The following is a 21,268-nucleotide window of genomic DNA, read 5'->3' on the forward strand; positions in this document are numbered from 1 at the left end:
GGTGCTGGCGATATTTATTACTACTTGTGAGACTTTAGCAAGGGCAGTACTTCGTCCTCTCTGGAGCTTGAGGCCATGTGCACATTAGGAGTCGTCTAAAGCTAAGCAATCCCCCCCCCGTTTGTCTACCCTTGTTGTCTATAGAGTTTAGTGGAGATAGACTAGTGCTCACCTCCTACCTTCCCTAGCCATAGCTATACGCCAGGGAAAGTCAGGGAGAGGCACGCGTGCGGCGATTGGTGCAGAGCCAATATAGGGACAGTAGTTGAGACAGGGTGACACTAGACCAGACTAGGAGGTCTCCACTCCCCCCTTTCCCTAGTGTTTGGGCTCCCTTTCCCTCTTCCCTCTGTGTTGCACTAAGTCTTTCCCACACAATGCGTGACACCACCACTGATTAGCAGTTTCCTCTCAATATACAATGTACTCGGAAAGCTGCCAATCAGTGGTGTGGGCGGGGTTGTACACAGAAAGCAGCCAATCTTTGTTGCGTGAGGGGTTATATAAAGAAAGCAGCCAATCATTGATGTGGGCGGGGTTATACACAGCTCAGCATTCAGAGCACTGCTAGATCTGCATCAGAGAAAACTGATTCTATCACAGCTGCTGCATCCAGTAAATTATGTGATACATCGCTGGAATCAGGGTCTCTGCCCCTACCCCACGCTGCTGTGAGATTACATAGCAAAAAACCTGCTGACAGATTTCCATTAATATGTTATTGAGGAACATATGATGTTTTGATTCATTTTGATTGCATTTTTAGGGGTAAAAATGCAATTCTTGAATTCTGATTTTCTTTATCCCTTTACGCTATTTACTGTACAAGTTCAAACATTTTATATTTTTGTAGATCAGACTTTATAGACATTGCAATGCCAAATATCAGTTTGTTATTTATTTATATTTAAAGAGGGAAAAGGGGTTAATTTGATTTTTTTTTTTTACTTTCTTTTATAGACCCCTTAGGGGACTTGAACTGAGACCATTTGATTACTGTATTGCAGTATATAGGTAAAGTGACATTCTCCTATGAAGTCCTGTCAGTCATCGGCTGGGCTTCACAGAAGGACTAAGATGACTGTGATAGGGGCCTTTAGCAAAATTGCAAGAGCAGCGCTGCTATGATCCATAGGCACCCACCCCACGGTCATGTCAATGGGTGAATAATGATGGGAGTCGGTACAGGCATCTGCCTGCATCAGCAATCGGCCCATTTAAATGGTGTTGTCAGAGATCGACAGTGGCATTTTAATGGATAAATAGTCAGCAATTGGAACAAGCTTGGTCGCTCCTGAGCTCAATCCGTATGTGTGGACCCTATGTAGGACAAAGTATTATATCCTACGTTGGGAAAGGGTTAAAGAATAGGTGGCAAATATCTGATTGCTGGAGGTACAATCACTGGGTCCCCCACTGATCATGAGAGTGGGGGTTTTGTACCTGTTTGAATGAAGCAGCAATTATGTCTGGATGCTGTCACTGCACTCAACGCCTATGGGGTTGACGGAGATGGCTAACCAAGTACAGCAGTCAGCTACGTCAGCCCCAAAGACTTGGAATGGAGTGACCTTGTGTATACCGACCACCAATCCATTCACACAGGAGACATAAAATCGTGAGGGTCCCAGTGGTCAGACCCCTAGTGTAGAGACACTTTCTAAAGGATAGGTGATAATTGTAAATCTTGGGACCATACTTTATGCTCGAATTATTCCGTACCTGACATGACACTTGAATTTGCTTTATTTTCCAAGTCTTGCTGTATCTTTAGAAGCATCCTTTCCCGCTCGAAAGCATCCAGGTATTTTGAATATCTCCACGATATCTATGTGAGCAGTGCCATAGTTAACTAATTAGCTATAATATATAGTATAAAAAAAACTAGGAAATATAATACAAAGATACTTGTATACAGTAAAATGTACATTAGGAACATACTTAGTAAGTGCACAATCAAAAGTGTTAAATCCAAAAGTGGCCATCCCTCTGTGTGCTAAGTATTCACTTGGAGTCACTAGCTACAACCGATGGATTCTGATAACTGGTTTATAAAGGAAGTGACAGCTGTGCCACTGATTCCTCCCGGAAAGCAGACTGGCACAGAAATGCGTGGGACAACACAGCTGTGAAAACAGTGTCTGGGTAATGAAACATCAGATGTAACTTCATCATATAATGAGAAATGTTAATGATTGTTAATTAGGAACCGTTTCCTGTCTTGTAAGATTAATAGCTGCAGTTTTTCCTGTACTTTTGTAGATGCATGATGCCAAGTCTTTTAGTGGGTGTTTTGTTTATCAATTATGCGACACCCTCCCTGAGCTGCAGGGTTACTCGGAGCCGGGTCAATGTAGATGTTGGGGGGAGCAGTCGTGGCCTGGACCCGTTCCGTGCCCAGGGCTGTCACATAAAAATATTGGGCTTTCAGGGTTGAGTGGTATTTCGACTACGCCACCTGTGGTTTCCAGTGATAGACAGCAGCATTGCAACAGTCCACTGAGGCTGGTGTTACGGGCAGCTAAGATGGGACGGCTCCCCACAGGCGGAGCAGGCCTCAGGGCAGTGTGAGGAGGAATGGTGGGTGCAGTGCCGCGCAGGAAACAACAGGCTGAGGCGGGGTGTGAAGTCATCCGGGTCTTTACTCACTTTAGATGAACTTTCAGCTGCAAAGCTTCTCTCTGCTACACACGGCGTACTGCGTCCACTGGGAAGGGGGGGTTCAGCACTTCCCAGGTAGATCAGGAGTACCTGTCGAGACCCCCCTGGTGTGTGTTCCTCTCCTTGGTAAGTTCTCCCACTAAGTCTTCTCCTGACTGTGTGTGGTACGAATGTGGTGTAAGGCCGGGTCCCACTGGATAAACGCAGTGTGAGAGATACAGGTGGCAACTCCGCTCCGTCCGTATCCCCCTGGGATCCACTAAGCCTGCGGGCTTTTCTGACTGAGACGTGAAGTAACAAAGTCAGATATCGGGGGCCGGTCACCCCTCTTGCAGCAGGAATCTCTCTGACTAGGCCAGAGTAAAGAATACAGGTGGAGACTCCGCTCCGTCCGTATCCCCCTGGGATCCTTTTGCCTGTGGAGCCTGTCTCCTCTGCTCCCCTCCACGGCCTTCTTAGGACAGCACCCTGACCGGGTAGAGACAGTGGTTAACTCTGACCCGCTCCTCGTCTCAAGGCCAGAGAACGAGGACCGTGTATCTTCAGTCAGCTGCAGACTCTTGCTGGACCCTGGCAGAAGACCACAATCAAAGACCTTGAACTAAAGATGGCCGTAGATTAAATATGAATCAATAAGTGTTTCCTAAAAGTGTGTCCTCCACCCTCACCCACTACATGGTTCCCCCTATCTTTGGTTCCCCCCATCTCCTCTATCCCGGGCCGGGTCAGCACCCTGGTGCATTTAGACCCCCTACAGGACAGGAGTGGTGTAGTGTTGAGCGGTGAAGAGGGGTCCTGGGTGATACTCCATCCTTACCTGGAAGAGGAGATACCACACCTCAAGCTGAGGTGCAGTACCCCTGTGGCGACTGAACCCTCAGGGGCGCCACATTTACATTTTGTCATATCTCCTGTATCTGTATAGCAGTGGGAGCTCAATTATTCTGCATAGACCAAGTATCAAAGATGGTTATATTACCATAGACAACACATTTCAAATTAAAGACACTGCAGCAATCGGCTGGTCGTTCGGGTGCAGTTCCAAAAATCTCTGGCAAATAGGTTATTTCACCAACCAGGCATTTTCTCTTCAGTGGCCGCAACAGTTGAAATGTAGTTTTACGTTGCAGCCATTCAGTAGGATGGCCATCCATGTATTACGAGGTCTGCTTAAAGTGTTTGGACAAAGTATGTAAGTTATCCAGTATCCATAGGATAGGTGATAATTTTCTGATTGCAGGCCGCTTGACCCACTGGGACCCCACCGATTCTGAGTATGGCCCATCTGAATAGAGGTCCCAGCAGTCAGATCCCCAGTGGGATCCCAGTGATCTGGCCCCCATTGATTAGTAAATCATTCCTATAGATAGGGAATAATTTCCAAAATTAGGACAACTCCTTTAACTCTGGAGTGCTTTCATGAAGTGGCTCTTTATTCTGGTCTATAGAGGGAGGTCCTGAGTGGGGAACCCTCTCTATGATATTACACAGTATAATGACTAGTGTTGAGCCACCCCCGTAGTGTTCGAGTTCGGTTCGGTTCGTCGAACACCCGTGTGTTCGCCGAACTGTTCGTCGAACTGTTCGTCGAACACCTTCGAACACCGTTAAAACCAATGGCAGGCAAACAAAAACACATAGAAACACATAGAAAACACCTTCAAAGGTGTCCAAAAGCTGACAAACTGCTCAGAAGACACAACTAACACATGGAAAAGTGACAAGTACATATAGTCATGCGAAAAGAAAAGAGGTGGAGGAGTAAAAGGAGGGGGAGACACAGATATAGGCATGTCATGCCCTTCTAAAATCCAAAAAGTGAGAAGCCGAGACGGCCAGTCCGCTCCTGCCCGTGCCACCTCCGTGTCGCCGGGTTTGTGCCAGAGCCGCGGTGAACCCTGACGGCCAGCCCCCCTCTCCCAATACTGGTGCCTGTCCGCTGGTGGGTCGAGAGAGCCCCCCTGTGGTGGAGGCAGCTCTAAGCTTTTTAATTTAAATTGTCCCTCTAATTTGAATGAATACACTTTAAATCCATTTACAAGGATCTATTGGAGGGCAAGTCTCATGCCAGCAGCCGCGTAATTCCAGCTCCAGTAGCGTCCACTAAAGCTGCTGCAGTTAAAAAGCTTTTATAAGGATCGAGCTCGGCTGTCCACCGCAAGGCATCCTAGTGCCAGTCCCAGCCCCTATGCCTTGGGGTGCCTCCTGATGCTCTTCACTAAGTATCCCGTGGTCCCGAAGCATTTCCTTTGAAAAAATTAAGTGTCCAAACTACAGGTGGTGTAGCTTGCTTAACAGCCGGGATAATCCGCTGACTAGCAGACACTGCTACTAGGCACAAAGTATTTCCTGGGCTAGATGCAGTTAAAAATTTGTAAGTAGATACTCTCGTTGGATGCTGAGAAAGCATTCCATAGAGTCTCCTGGCACGCCATATATGATTCTCTTAAAAAGCTTGGGGTAGGGGTCTAGGGGACCCTTTTATAGCCAAAATCACGGCCCTGTATCACAATACGTCACCTAGGCTGAAGATAAATGGAACGTATTGCACCTCACCCAGAGGTGTGATATCTCACTCTCAGATAAGGATGGAGTGTGGATCAGGACCCGACACCTGCATGCATTACACCACATTGCCGTGGGGCAGGGCGACCAATATGCCCCTGAGATGGGCACGACAGTCCCTGTCCCTGGCTGGAGTGGGGGGAGGGAACACTGAGGAAGGGGAACCCTGCAGTGCAGGAGCAGGGAGGAAGCAGTTCCTGGGTGCATTGAGAAGGGAGTATAAAAGGTGGGCACCATCTTAGTTCAGTGCAGAGAAGTCTGAGCAGAAGTGGCAGGGAGCAGGGGCTCTGCATGAGCTCTGCTCCGGAGGCGGGCCTAGTAACAGAGGCCCAGGCCTGCAAGAGGGAGAAGGAAGGAAGAGGAGCGGAGAAGGCTCCAGGAACGAGGAATGAAGGGATCCCAGGGGTGCGGACGGGCGAGTCGCCACCGCACGCCCGAATCCACCTGCGTGGAGGGGTCAGGCCAAAGGGGGAGACCGGTCCCCGAACTAGTGGAGGCAGGAAACGACCCTCAGCTAGAAACCGGAGGCTCTGACATTTTATGTGGCGCAGCCCCTTGCTCCACCCGCTAGGAAGGCACCACATAGGGTCAGGGAAACTGGCGCCAAGTTTACCAAGAGGAGGCCCGAGGCAGCCGGACAGAAGTGTTGGTAAGAAAGGCCAGACAAAGGACACACAAAGGGGGTCCTGTGAAGCGCTCCAAAGTTATCTGGGAGTTGTCTGAGCCCCTCACCTGGTGAGCACAGTACGACGTGGGCAGCCGTTACCTGCAGACGTGGTCTGGATAATAAGAACTGTGAGTAAAGGCCCTGAACTGCATCACTGACTCCGTGTCGTTACTGCTGCTGCCCTGCACCATCACCCCCATCCTCCGCATACACTGCCCTGAGGCTATACTCCTCCCGTGGGGAGTTATGCTACGCTCTGCTGCACCCACAACACCAGCCTTAGCGGTCTGCCCTGTAGCGGCGGTTCACTCTGACCGCAATCCACGGGTGGCGTAGTCGGACATTTAAACATCAAAACCACATAAATAGTTCCGCCACTGGTTTGACCGCCCTGAGCCACGGAACCGGATCGCCGCCACGAAGACTACAACCACCAGCATCCACCAAAAAGGGTCCGGCTCCGGGTGTCCCAAGGCCCAGGGGGTGCGTGAGAACATTTTCATCACCTTTCACAATCACCAATGGGACAAGGCAGGGATGTCCTCTGTCCCCTCTCTTATACATCCTAGTGACGGAGCACCTGCTCTCATCAATTCGCCATAACCCCAATATTAGGTGGATTGAGGTGGGAGGCACCGAGTACAAGTGCTCTCTATTTGCTGATGATGTCCTAGTATATATCACTCAATCACATATATCCATCCATGCTGTTATGGCTGAAATAGATCACTTTGTTACATGGTAAAATTTTAAAATCAATGCAGCGAAGTCTGAGGCCCTCGATGTCTCCCTCCCTAAATCCATATAGGATTCCATCCAGTCCAACTTTCCCTTTGCCTGGCCCTCACAGGGTATCAAATACTTAGGAATTCCTATTCATAGAGACCTCTCCCATCTATGTTATCTTAATTTTGGGCCCTTTATTGAACAATTCCATACAGACCACGGTTGGCAAGTTGGAACTGTGAGATTCACTACGTGCACCACTGGTATTTTGTGGAAAAGCACATGTAAGATTCTGCAACAGTCTCTGCTGATACTCCTGCATGCGTGCATCCCTTTCTATGGCAGGAATAATTTCTGCAAATTTACTTTTGTACCGGGGATCTAACAGTGTGGCAACCCAGTAGTCAGGATTATTTCTAATTCTCACAATTCGAGGGTCATGTTGCAGGTAGTGCAGCAAGAAGGCACTCATGTGTGTTGCGCATCCAGGAGCACCAAGTCCCTGTTGTGTTGGTGGCGAGGTAACAATCATGCTTCCTTCCTCTGTCCTCTCCCCCCAACCTCGCACAACAGAAATGTGATCAAGGTCTCCCTCATCTGATGAGTCTTCCATCAGTTCGTCCTCCACTTCTTCCTGGGCTCCTGCACCTTCCTCACTAGTTTGGCTGCTACCATGCGCCCTGGTAAAATCATCTCCCCCACCCTCACATGCCTGCCGCCCTGGTGCTGCCGACCGTCTGGACCTTGCAGATGTTAGCCCTTCCGCATACAACTCCTCCTCCTCTACTTCCTCCACCTCCTCTTGTGCCACCACCTGACTCCGAATTCTGTTTAACATGTGCTCCAGCATGTAAATCACCGGAATAGTCATGCTGATAATGGCATCGTCAGCACTAAACATCTTCGTCGCCATTTCAAAACTGTGCAGAAGGGTGCATAGGTCCCTGATCTGAGACCACTCCTCCAGCGTGATTTGCCCCACCTCTGAATCTCGTTGGCCCAGGCTATACGTCAGAACGTATTGCACCAGGGCTTGTCGGTGCTGCCACAGTCGCTGCAACATGTGCAGAGTTGAATTCCACCGGGTAGGCACATCGCATTTTAGCCGGTGAAGTGGCAGGCCCAACGACTTCTGTAGAGATGTAAGTCGCTGAGCTGCGGGATGCGAACGGCGGAAGTGAGCACACAGCGACCGTGCCCTCTGCAGAAGGCCATCTAGTCTGGGATAGTGGGCTAAAAATTGCTGGACAACCAGGTTCAACACGTGAGCCATACAAGGCACGTGTGTGACATTGCCCCGGCGAAGGGCCGCACCCAGGTTTGCAGCATTGTCGCACACGGCCTTCCCTGGCTTCAGGTCCAGTGGAGACAACCATTCATGAAATTGGTTCTCCAGAGCTGACCACAACTCCTCAGCTGTGTGACTCACATTTCCCAGACATTTCAATGTAAAAACCGCCTGATGACGTTGAGCCCTACTGCCAGCATAGTAAGGAGGTGTGCAGGATCCCTTCTGCGCAGTTAGAAAGCTTGTGGCATGACCAGACAGGCTTTGGGTGCAGGTGGAAGACCGAGAGGAGGTTGAGGAGGCAGAAGCAGTGGAGGAAAAATGACATAAAGAGGATTGACGCACAACTCGTGGGGACGGCAAGACTTGGACAGCAGCCCCTTGTCCTGCTGTCACCATAGTTACCCAGTGCCCAGTCAGCGACATGTAACGCCCCTGTCCATGCCTACTCGTCCAAGTGTCTGTGGTGAAATGCACCCTGTCACACACAGAGTTTCTCAAAGAAGCGGTGATGTTGTGTGCGACATGCTGGTGGAGCGCAGGCACACCTTTCTTTGAGAAGTAGTGCCGACTGGGCATGTGGTACTGGGGCACTGCGACGGACATAAGGTCTCGAAAATCCTCTGTGTCCACCAGGCGGAAAGGCAGCATTTCTGTAGCCAAGAGCTTGCAGATGGTGAAATTCAACCTCTTAGCTTTCTCATGGCTAGGAGGAAATGGTCTTTTACTTGTCCACATCTGAGGGACCGAGGGCTGGCTATTGTGCTTAGACGGGGTTGATAAGGGTGTCCCCGGCAAACTGCCGGTCTGTGAGGAAGATGCAGGCGGACATGTTAGGTTGCCTTGATCCAAAGGTGGTGCTATCGATGTCGGACAGCGCTCAAGACCAGCTGGTGTTACCACCTCCAAAGAAAATGATGACCTGCCAATCACGCTGGCTGTTGCGGGTAAAGAGGTGGCAGGTCTGCGCCCCAAAACAGGTGTGACTGCTGTCCCCCCAGTCACAGAGGATGAAGAGGCCGCGGATGCACAAGATATGGCAGACGGTGGTTGGCCCGGCCGGCTAGACCGCATTGTAGCACACTGAGCTTCCCACTGCAACTTATGCTTCATGTCCATGTGCCGGTTCATGCATGAAGTACTCAAACTATGTATTTTTTGGCCTCTACTTAGCTTTTGCTGACAAATGTTACAGATAACACGAGTTGGGTCATCTTTATCGATCTGAAAAAATGCCCAGGCTATGCAAGGCTTAGCACCCATGCGACCTGAAGAGCCACCACGACTTGTGGTGAGAGGCAGAGTTGTGTTTGAGGATGCAGTTGTTGACGTGCTTCCAGTACTACGTCTCTGTCCAGGAAGGCGCAACCTGACCTCGTCGTCACTAGCATCTTCCTCCACCTCCTCTGCTGACCTCATCTCTTGGCTGACTGTGGGTTGACAGTAAGTGGGATCTCCGACCTCATCATCATCACCCTGTGCGTTATCACACCCGTCGTCCTCAGAGCCAACCTGTTCCTGCCCTGACAAAAAACTAAAGTTGTCGCTCCAATCAGGTATTTGAGTCTTATCATCGTCTTCCTCATTGTCTCCACCAACAGGAGTTACAGTTTGGGAATGAGGGTCTACATTATGGTCAGAACCTTCTGCGTCTGGTCCTGAATCCGACTCATAAAGATTCTGGGCATCAGTGCAGATCATTTCCTCGTCTGGATTCACAGAAGCGCTGGAGTCGACCTCTGATTCCCAGGCTATAGTATGAGTAAACAGCTCTGCAGACTCAACCATCTGTTCTACCTCATACTCAGACGGGCAGCTGGAGATTTGGGAGCTGTGAGGAAGCAAGTGCGATTTGGGTGACACCTTTGAGGACTGGAGTATTTGTGATGTTGAAGTTGATGTGGAGGAGAGCCCACTTAAAGGAGCACTTGATATCCGTTGAAGCACCTGCTGTTTTTGTGCCTCATCTGGAATTTGTAGCGATTGGCGTGGCCGTAAGAAAGGGATCTTATCACATTGTCCGCTAAAAGAAGTAGACATTTTAGTTTGGCTGGAAGATGGTCTTTCTTCTGCACCTACCCCACGGACACAACCTTTTTTCCCCTTCCCAACACGCCTATTCCCCTTTCCACCAGCAGCAGGCCTTTTTCCACTCATTTTGGTGGTTAACTAATTCACAACTCTGGAGTTGTTTGCACAAAAAAACAATGGATGGTAACCGAGCAGAGCTGAGTGGCCAAACTGTGGTATTAGGCCAAAACTATTGGCTGGGTTAGATGCAGAAAAAAATTATTTTTAATTTGCAACCTGATGGAGGTCAGTATAGATGGACTAATAGACCAAGTCCCACACACCGCTAGAAGCCCAAATATTTTTTCAGAGCTAGATGCAGAAATTTTTTTTATTCAATTTGCAACCTGATGGAGGTCAGTATAGATGGACTAATAGACCAAGTCCCACACACTGCTAGAAGCCCAAATATTTTTTCAGAGCTAGATGCAGAAAAAAATTATATTCAGTTTGCAACCTGATGGAGGTCAGTATAGATGGACTAATAGAATGATGCTATGCCCAAAAGATTTTACTTCACTAGGTGCAGTAAAAAAATTGGTATTCTATACACAGGTGGTATATCTTGCAACACAGATAGGCTACTCCACTGACTAACACACTCTGCAATAGGCCAAAAAGGATTAGCTTTGCTAGATTCAGCCAAATGCTGTGAAAAAAACTTGCACAGCACTGGCACAGACCTGCCTGGCAAAAACTGATAGGAACTGATGTAACCTAGTCCTGAAAAGGACTCCAATTACAATTAGTCTTTACTCCCACAATCTATCTATTTAAGAGCACAGACCTGCCTGATAAAAGTCGTAGGAAATGCTGTAACCTAGTCCTTAAAAGGACTGCAATCACAACTATTCCCTACTCCCAAGCTATCTGTATATTTGTGCGAAAATTGGCTTGAAATTAACAAGGTATAGCGCACACAGCAACAGCGGTGCCGTCTAACACGCAGCTGCAGCAGTGAGAAAATGGTGGCGACGGGGAAAATGGCTTGGTCTTATAGGGCAAGGACATGTGACATACACTGCCAATCACACATGCCCTTGCTTGTGTGAAAAAAAGCACTTCGCTCCGTGTGTGCGCTGCTGATAGGCTGACAGATTGCACCTCCCCACTGCAAATGCGGGAAAGAGAAAAAAAAATGGAGATCTTCATTGTTCCTGCAGAGATCCATCCCCTGCCCCTCCCCCCACCCCGCTGTACACTCAAACTGCGTATTAACATTAATTTTCATCATTACTGAGAAAAAATCCAGTTATGATTTTGGTGCACGAACAGTTATCGAACATAACCTCGAACAGCCGAATTTTTCTCAAATTGTTCGTGTTCGCCGACCGGCTCGAACACCGCCCAAAACAGCTCGAATTTGAGATTGGCGAACAGTTCGAGTAGAACAACGCTCATCTCTAATAATGACTACTACAGAGGGGCTTGAAAGTTGTGAATATAATTGAAAACTGGGAGAACGTTCGAATCCCACTCCGGGGGACGACAAATGGCAGCCGCCGGGGAGACACCTCAGCCCGACGGCGTCCCCCTGCCGGCTGCGCTCAGGGCAAATGCCCCGGACCCCCCTCCCAGATACACCCCCGACTACTACCACTTAAGTAACCATCATCTATTCATCTATTACTGTAGACAATAACATAATAAATTTAGAATGAAATGTACTCACATGTCTGCTACGTTCAAAAGTGTCGCGGACAGAAAATGTCTCTTCGCTGTATGCACTATCGTTGTCATCATACAAGTCTGAATAGGTGCCCTTTCTCTTTGAGCCTTCACGTTCACGTTGCTGCAGCTGTAAATGTAGAATGTAGCTGAGATCAAATCAAAGGAGCAACACACAGTACAAATACTGAGTTCCCATTTAAGTAAAACTTTGTTATTTCCTTCTTGCAGTAGTAAGAAGAAAATACACTGATCACTGAAAAGTAAAGTAGAGAACATAATAGGTGGGAGTCCAACCGCCAGGACCTCACAAAATGAGTGCCCCTTTTGTTGTCCATGTGACTGACTGAGGAAGCTGTGAAAGTGTAGTAGTGGTGGAGGTGATTGTCTGCCCCGATACTAAAAAGGGTTAAAAGTACATTCCTGAAGTTAGAACCCTCTGAGGCTGCAGTTTAGCCTAGGCAGGGTTAACTGTAAGACCCGACCGAGTAGAAGGAGGGGGAAGTGAGTGCTAGTGTCAAGTGCAGGAAGTGAGCACAGTCAGTAGTGTGCAGTACTGTAGAAACTAGCAGGCACATTGGGGTTGCTAGGGTAGACGTGGGCCTAGTATCACTCACGGACAGTGGATCGCCAAAGAATCACTCTGCAAGAGTTCCCTTAGCCGGCCTGGGAACCTCAAGATACTCGTCGGGGCCTGGGGGCACATTGTGTCTGTGAGGCTGCAGAAGAAGTCAGGACTCAAGTAGTCAGTATATCTGGATCCCATTTCTCTCCGCCTCATGTTATTGGTGAGGAAGAGTCTTTAGGGCTAGAGAAGAAAGCAACAGAGATGCTTCACCTAGATCGGGAACCAGGGCTGAAGTTGTTTTCGGTACCTGTGGGAAAGATGACAACCCGTTGGGCCTTATCCTTTATACCTGCCTGTAAATGATGCCAGTTACCAAGTAAAGTTCTGGTTGTTTTTATAAACTCTGTGTCCTCTGAATTGATTGCTGCCCTGGTTCCAGAAGAGGAATTCTTGGATTCAGAAGAGGCTGGCCAGAAGTAATGTAAAAACTTTAGAATACCCCTTTAATTCAACCGGTACCCAATCTCCTTAAAAGTATGTATAGAGAAGTCTTTGATGGGTCATAAAATGATAGATTCCAGTTGTATTAATAATCTATAGTTTGTAATATTTTATAATGTTCATACTGGATCAACGAAAAGTTCATACAATCCAACTAATAGACAGAAAATCAAAGAAGGACTAAAGTTCTGGCCAATGTCACGGCCATAAAATGTCTATATAGAAATCCAATTAACGCAAGATGGTTTTGGATATAAAAAATTCTTCAAAGCTTTCATGATTATATCGATAATTCTCTCCTGATATAAGTCCAGAAAATTCCAGTGATTTAGTATCATAAGGGTATGTTAACACGAGATAGAAATGCTATAATTTTTTTGTCCTAATTTGGGAATTAAAAATAGCAGCAAAGTGGATGAAATAACAAATTCCATCCATATGCTGAAAATTGTTTTGCCATAAAAATTGACCCATGGTGTTGATTCTAAAATCCACAGACTGTCAATTTCCATTGCAGATTTTCCATTGCGGAATTTCCCTCCTGCAATTTAAATGGGTGAAATCTGTCACAAATCTGCAGACATATGCTAGATAGATTTTTCCACGAGTTAAAGGGAGTTATCAGACCTCTACTATGGCCATACAGGGTATAGAAAAGTAAATCTATACATACCTGTATGGCCTATAGTAGAGGTCTGATTGCAGAGAAAAGGGCTTTAATCAATTCTATTTCGTACAGGCTTGGCGTCCGGTGGATGCCAAGCAATCCCCGCCTATGTGCTTATTATTCCCCCAAATCTCCACCTATATACTTAATTATCATATTCCCCCCTCCCCTGTGACAGACCCTGTGACGTGCACTGTGCTCCCTGACTACCCAGGCATGCGCAAAGCGCCACTCACATAGAGCGCGCTTTGCTTCATCCCGGCCCCGTCTACCTGTGCTCTGCGCTGCAGGTTTCTATTGCGCAGGCGCCGGGGAGTCACGGTCACAGGGCCCTGTGATGTGCAGGGGAGGGGGGAATATGATAATTAAGCATATAGGCGGATATTTGGGGGAATAATAAGCACATAGGCGGGGATTTCTTGGCGTCCCCCGGGCGCCAAGCCTGTACAGAATAGAATTGATTAAAGCGCTTTTCTCTGCAATCAGACCTCTACTATGGGCCATACAGGTATGCATAGATTTACTTTTCTATACCCTATACGGCCATCGTAGAGGTCTGATAACTCCAAAGTGGTGACAGATTCCCTTTAACTTACTCTAAGGGACATGCCTCTTTCTGGAAAACCTCAAAATTTGTAATTCTACATATTAGATGTACTGTAGATTTACCCACCTTGGCGAGTTTCTCTTGCTCCCTCATCTTCTGTTTCATTTGTTCTGTTTTCTTTGCCTTTTTTCGCTCCAGGTGAGGCACAATCTTCTCATCTGTCAGACGATTCCGGAATTCACAGAACTCGGGCCAAAACTTGAACAGTATGCTGAAGATTGTCATCTAGGTGAACAGATACATTCACAGTTTGTATTTGTATTTTAGACAATTGCAAAAAGTTGACAGATTTTAGCTGGCCACATGCAATAAACAGCCGTCAGCAGAAAGTTGGGTTAGTTAATGGCTATATCTGCTGATGCCCCCATACATGTGCACACTCGGTTGAGATCTCAGCAGAAGGAAGGAAGTGAGCAACAGTCTGGCCGTTTTTTAATTTTTTTTTAGATTTCTTAATGTTTATTTACATTTTAAATTAGGGAACTTGAACGTGAGATCGCTTTATTGCCTACTGTCATAATCCTGGATTTAATCGCTTGAGTGTGTTCTGTGGTCAGCTTCTTTTTCTGCCGAGCCACAGGATACACACCTTTTCTCTGGGTGTTTGGTTTCTGCTTTTCTGGCTGCAATCTGCTTAGCTTAACGCAGTTTTTTTTCACTTGTGTGCAGCTATATATTCAGTCCTCCTGCTGGTGTTTCCTGCTGGTGATAGATTCTGTACTGTCGGCGTCTCTGCCTCCTGCCCGGCAGAGACGCTGATCCCCTTACCGCTGCGGCCCCCAGCTGGTGTCTCCCGCTCCGCCTGCTGTCTCTCACGCCGGCTGTGTCTGGGGTGCGCACACCCCGCGTAGATCCCTGGGCACTGTGCTTAGGGCGCGCGCGTGCTCCCTGTCTCTTAAAGTGCCCGCGCGCGCCATCCTAAGATGTCCTCAGCCAATGGCCGGAGGACAGGTATCATTTAAGGCACCTCCCCCAACATGGAGGTGCCTGTGCAATGTTGTCTGTTAGTGTCTAACACTCCTGTCAGCCTTCAGGTCCCAGTGCTGCCCACCAGCCTGTCTATCAGCCATGCCCACCTGCCTGCCTACCAGCTGTGCCTGCCTATCTGCTGTGCCAGTCAGCGCCTGTCATCAGTCCCGTGGGAGTCACTTGCTCTCACATGAGGTCGGTCTCGGAGTAGCACCTGGTCCACCTTCCCGGTCCTTCCTTGATTCACGGAGTCGAGTAAGCCGCCGTATAGCCAAGGTCGGTCTTGGTGAGGCCCTAGTTACGCCCCTTCGGTCCCTCCTTGTACCACAGCACAATGGTTCCACCACCCAGCACCGTAACAGATTCTTTTGGATTTTCTGACATGCTATTGATGTTTGGAGCCAGTCTGTGAGATTCCAGCTAAGGGTTTTCGCTTTGCTGTTTCTTTGCACCTATCTTCTGTGGCAGTATATTTGTTAACAGTACTTGCTTTATTCTTTGTTTGGTATTTTGTTATTTTCTTTACTCAATTTGGGATCTTTCCTTTGTTCAGAACACTAAGTAATTCACACTCTGCTCTGCCCTCCATTTCTTTAGGAGGAACATGATGCAACTCACCAGTCTTTTAGTCAGTTTGGGCCAGAGTTGCCATCTCCAAGTCTGTGGTCTCTGCACCCGCATGTTCCACTAGGGACTGCGGAAACTGGATCTCTAGTCTGTACAGGAACTGGCAGGGTCAGTTGCACTTTTTAGTGTATAACCTATTTTCCCGAGTGAGTTGCTAAACAGGCATAGCTATACTAAGATCTGTTAGGAGTAGTGTTGAGCATTCCGATACTGAAATATCGGGTATCGGCCGATATTCGCGGTATCGGAATTCCGATACTTAATTCCGATACTATTGCAATATCGTATACCGGAATCGGAAGTTCCCATAATGCAATGAGACATTTTCATTTTATTCAGCCAATGAGGATCCTAAGAAGTGTGGGCACATCCTGTTAGGCATGTAGGCATCTTAACTAATGGCATGGCTGTGATTGGCTGCTGAAATGATGTCATGATGCACTATAAAAGCCACCGCCGCCATTTTGAGCTCACTCTGCTGTGAATTCAGTTAGGGATAGGACGCTGTTGTTCTGAGGGACAGTTTTAGCTACCTATTTGCTCTATACTGCTTTACCCAAGCTACTTTCTAAATCACTGTGCCTTGCAGTGCTAGTGCACAGTTCCCTGTGCTGTTCACCGCTATCTGCAAGGTCTGTGTGTGTGAGTGCAGCTCACCCTGTAGTGTGTGCTTCAGCCAAGTCTGGTTGTAGTGCACTCAGTGTGTGTCACTGCCTCATACATTGTCCTTTTTTGCCAATTCATAATTTTTCCTGATATCTCCTATTAGTGTGGTGGTTCCATCTGTATTCAGCTAAATTGGTTCCAAACACACTATATAGGAGTAGATAGAGAAATTTTTTTCCGTCTTGCAGCACTAGTGCACAGTGCTCTGCATCTGTACTGTTCACCGCTGTCTGCAAGGTCTGGTGTGTGAGTGCAGCTCACCCTGTAGTGTGTGCTTCAACCCCGTCTGGTTGTAGTGCACTCAGTGTGTGTCACTGCCTCATACATTGTCCTTTATTGCCAATTCATAATTTTTCCTGATATCTCCTATTAGTGTGGTGGTTCCATCTGTATTCAGCTAAATTGGTTCCAAACACACTATATAGGAGTAGATAGAGAAATTTTTTTCCGTCTTGCAGCACTAGTGCACAGTGCTCTGCATCTGTACTGTTCACCGCTGTCTGCAAGGTCTGGTGTGTGAGTGCAGCTCACCCTGTAGTGTGTGCTTCAACCCCGTCTGGTTGTAGTGCACTCAGTGTGTGTCACTGCCTCATACATTGTCCTTTATTGCCAATTCATAATTTTTCCTGATATCTCCTATTAGTGTGGTGGTTCCATCTGTATTCAGCTAAATTGGTTCCAAACACACTATATAGGAGTAGATAGAGAAATTTTTTTCCGTCTTGCAGCACTAGTGCACAGTGCTCTGCATCTGTACTGTTCACCGCTGTCTGCAAGGTCTGGTGTGTGAGTGCAGCTCACCCTGTAGTGTGTGCTTCAACCCCGTCTGGTTGTAGTGCACTCAGTGTGTGTCACTGCCTCATACATTGTCCTTTATTGCCAATTCATAATTTTTCCTGATATCTCCTATTAGTGTGGTGGTTCCATCCATATTCAGCTAAATTGATTCCAAACACACTATATAGGAGTAGATAGAGGAGCCTTTCTGCAGCATTGGGCCCTGCAGCCCCAGCCAGATTAGTATTAGCCTATTTTTTGCAGCCTCATCTATTGCATTGTAGGTTACCTTCCTACATTGTAATAGCTACAAAAAGTTTGTGATACTATCGTTATTACATCTTTAGGCACATCCAGTGTCTTTTTGTGACAAAAAAAACCTAAATAAAGTTCACCAAACACTCCACTTTACAGTTGTGTAGGCCACATTAGCTCATATTAAAGTCTAGTCCACACTTTATAAAATTAGTGTTTCTTATACCTGTTAGCAGCTGTTCAGGAATAAGCACACTAAGCCCTTAGTACTTTTCTGCCTATCTTTATCAGTCTACCAAGATGAAGAAGGCAGGGAGTAAGGCATGTGGTCGTGGTCGTGGGCGTGGGCGTGGAGTTTCTGCAGGGAGAGGACGTGAGGATTCTGTGCCTGCAGGGAGAGGACGTGGGGATTCTGTGCCTGCTGCGGGCACCAGTGACTCAGCATCCCCCAGTTTTACCAGGGAACAGTCCTTTATGCGCAGCTTTGTAGGAGCTAGCCGTACCCCACTGCTGCGCGAGGACCAAATTGAAGCCGTTGTCGGATGGATGGCAGCTAACGCATCGACTTCAATTAGTTCCAGATCCTCTCAGGTCCTGAGCACTGAAGAGCACCCATCTGTCTCTTCACCACCTGCCAAATTGCCCAGGCAGTCAGAGAGCCCTGGACAGGAGCCATCTCTACTTCTGTTCTCTGAATCTCTTGGCTTGGAAAGAGGGGGCCAGCCAAGCAGAATTCGAGAATTTGAAGAAGAGGTAGTATGCAGTGATGCGCAACCGTTTTGTCTCTCTGAATCTGAAGAGGCGGGTGGGCCAGTGCCTATGGTCAGCAGCACACCTCAGTACGCATCTGATGATGAGACTCAGGTGCCACTTTCTGGTGCGTACTGTGCTGTCGAGACTACCCAGGAGAAGCAGTTGTTTGAAGAGGGTGGTGTAGATGATGAGGTCCTTGACCCATCATGGCGTGAGGGACAGGAAGGTGGTGGGAGCAGCTCTGAGGAAGAGATTCCCCGAACGGCCCAAAAAGGAGGGAGAGGGAGGGGGCAGACTTGGTTGCCTGTAGCCTCCACTTCGGCACCCATTAGGAGCATGGCTCTTCCAAAATCCAAAGCGGGCGCTCCCAAGACTTGCAGTGCCTGGTCCTTTTTTGACACAGTTGCAGATGACATTTGCTTTGTCAAATGCAAGCTGTGTAATCAGAAGGTGAAAAGAGGGAAAAGTGTCAGCAACCTCAATACCACAAATATGTGGAAACATGTGCGGACCAAGCACGTGGTGGAGTTACACAAACACACTGAAGACCTAGGCCAACCTACAGCGCCACCTACCACCTCTTCAGCTCGTGTTGTAGCCTCTTCCTCCAGCTCACACACAGCTGGTTCGGCTTCCTCACAGGATCGCCATGGAAGAATCTCTGGCACTGTTGTACAGAGACACAGTGTAATTCCACCCACAGCACCACTTTCCCAGTCATCCTCACACTCCCAGGCCAGTCTACAGCCATCGTTAGCACAGGCATGGGAGAAAAGGCGCCCATACTCGGCAAACCACCCCCGAGCACAGGCTCTGAATGCTGGCATTGCTAAACTACTGGCCCTTGAAATGCTATCATTCAGGCTGGTGGAGACTGACACATTCCGTAACTTTATGGCATTGGCAGTCCCACAATACAACGTGCCCAGCCGCTTTTATTTCAGCAGGCAAGCCGTCCCTGCCCTGCAACATCATGTGGAGGGAAAAATTAAACATGCGCTACAAAACGCCGTCAGTAGCAAGGTCCACCTGACCACTGATGCGTGGACCAGTAAGCATGGACAGGGACGATACCTTTCCCTCACTGCCCATTGGGTAAATGTTGTGGAGCCGGGTACAGATCTTGAGAGTGGCGCTGTACGTGTTCTGCCAACTCCAAGGATTGCAGGAATCCAGTCTGTACACATTGACTCCTCCTCATACTCCAGTTCCTCTGAATCAGCGCTGCAGGAGCCGTCACGGTCTACCTCCACATCGACCCGTGAACGGTTACCTGTTATGATGACCGATATGAGCACAGCCGTGGCCAAACGTCAACAGGCCGTATTAAAATTAATTTCTTTGGGGAATCGAAGCCACACAGCGCAGGAGCTCTGGAATGCCATCAAGCAGCAGAGTGACGTGTGGTTTGTGCCAGCGAATCTCCAGCCAGGCATGGTAGTGTGTGACAATGGCCGAAATCTGGTGGCAGCTCTGGGCCTAGGCAACCTCACTCACATCCCATGTCTGGCACATGTGCTCAACTTGGTCGTGCAGAGTTTTTTGAGGGACTATCCGGATCTTGATGCACTGCTTCACAAGGTCCGCATAGAGTGCGCTCACTTGCGGCGTTCCAGCAATGCAAGATCACGCATTGCAGCTCTGCAGCGCCGATTATGTCTTCCGGAACATCGCATCATATGTGACCTACCCACCAGGTGGAATTCAACGTTACATATGTTGGAGAGGTTGTGTGAGCAGCAGGCAGCAGTAATGGAGTACCAGCTGCAGCAGGCGCAAACAAGTCGCAGTGCGCGCCGTTCACACTTCACCACCACTGAGTGGGCCTCTATGAAGGACATTTGCCACGTTTTGCGTGCCTTCGATTATTCCACGCGGATGGCGAGTGCAGATGATGCACTAGTCAGCATGACTATCCCCCTTATCTGCCTGCTTGAAAAAACACTGCAAGCACTAAGGGACGAGGTTTTGGAAGAGGTGGAGGATGAGGAGTCACAAATGCCATCTGCTTCTCTACAGTCTGCGCAACGTGGTTCCTCACAAAGGCCTAGGCAGGGGACACTTTGTGAGGAGGATGAGGAGGAGTCAATGGATGAGGAAGACATCTGTCCAGAGGAGGGAGGTACACAATGCTCTAGTAGTCAGTATCTAGAGCGAGGGTGGGGTGATGCAGAGCAGGCAGAGATCACGCCTCAAGCAGGGGACAGCGTTTCTTGGCCAGTTGGCAGTCTGCAGCACATGGTTGATTTCATGCTGCAGTGCCTCAGAAACGACCGCCGCATCGCCCACATTCTCAACACGGCTGATTATTGGGTGTCCACCCTCCTAGATCCTCGCTACCGGGACAACTTACAAAGCCTCATAACACCATTGAACCGGGAGCGTAAAATGCGGGAGTACCAAGACGCACTGGTGCATTCCATCATGTTCTCCATTCCAACCGAGAGCAGTGCTGCTAGTGCTTTACAAAGCAGCTCAGTGCGTCGAGGCAGTGGAGGAAGCTCTGCACAAAGAGGGAGCAGAAGCAGCGCCTCAGCACAAGGCAAGACCAGTATGGCCGAAATGTGGCAAAGTTTTGTGTCCCCGCCGCCACAAATGTCTACACCATCACAGACAGCTCCAGTCAGCAGGAGGCAACGTTTCCGTCAGATGGTGACAGACTACATGTCTTGCCCTCTTAGTGTACTCCCAGACGGCTCTTCTCCCTTCAAGTTTTGGGTCTGTAAGCTGGATACATGGCCAGAGCTTAGTCAGTATGCACTGGAGGTGCTAGCTTGCCCTGCTGCTAGTGTATTATCGGAACGCGTCTTTAGTGCCGCAGGTGGTGTACTAACAGACCGTCGCATGCGACTATCCTCCGATAACGTTGACCGGCTTACTTTTCTCAAAATGAACAAGGCCTGGATCTCTCATGAATTTGCCAGTCCTCTTCCAGAATAAATAATTGGTTGGCAACAGTATCCAGGTCTCCTGTTCTGTTCATGTTTCTACCACCTGAACTGTAATCCCTGAGCTCCAACACCGCCAGTTGGCGCTCGGAAGTGCCGTCTGCACAGTCAACACTTGCTGCCGTGTTATTGGGGTTCAGTAACGTCAGCTGTTCTCCTGCTGTGCGGACGGCAATTTCTCCTGCTTTGTCCACATCCACTGTACTACACATTTTAAAGTTGCTCCAATTACTCCTCTGGCTCCTCTGTTTTCATTCTTATCCCTGGGCTCCAGCACCGCCAGTT

The 21,268-nt window shown here is 48.4% G+C and overlaps 1 protein-coding gene across 3 annotated transcripts in view; it reads right to left on the reverse strand.

The window, feature by feature from the left end:
* The window catches only part of RGS22 (regulator of G protein signaling 22), a 164,944-nt gene that overhangs the window by 5,569 nt on the left and 138,107 nt on the right, over positions 1-21,268 (reverse strand). For all 3 annotated transcript variants that reach the window (XM_073679620.1, XM_073679621.1, XM_073679619.1), the window contains 3 exons: positions 14,055-14,213; positions 11,650-11,775; positions 1,723-1,828 (listed from right to left, as the gene is read on the reverse strand). In XM_073679620.1, coding sequence (XP_073535721.1) covers positions 1,723-1,828; positions 11,650-11,775; positions 14,055-14,213 — 391 coding nt within the window. The remainder of the gene's footprint in view (positions 1-1,722; positions 1,829-11,649; positions 11,776-14,054; positions 14,214-21,268) is intronic.

This window comes from Phyllobates terribilis, unplaced genomic scaffold (genome assembly GCF_046119375.1).
Source record: "Phyllobates terribilis strain yellow unplaced genomic scaffold, ASM4611937v1 Scaffold_4__5_contigs__length_816908805, whole genome shotgun sequence".
NCBI classification, from domain to species: Eukaryota; Metazoa; Chordata; class Amphibia; order Anura; family Dendrobatidae; genus Phyllobates; species Phyllobates terribilis.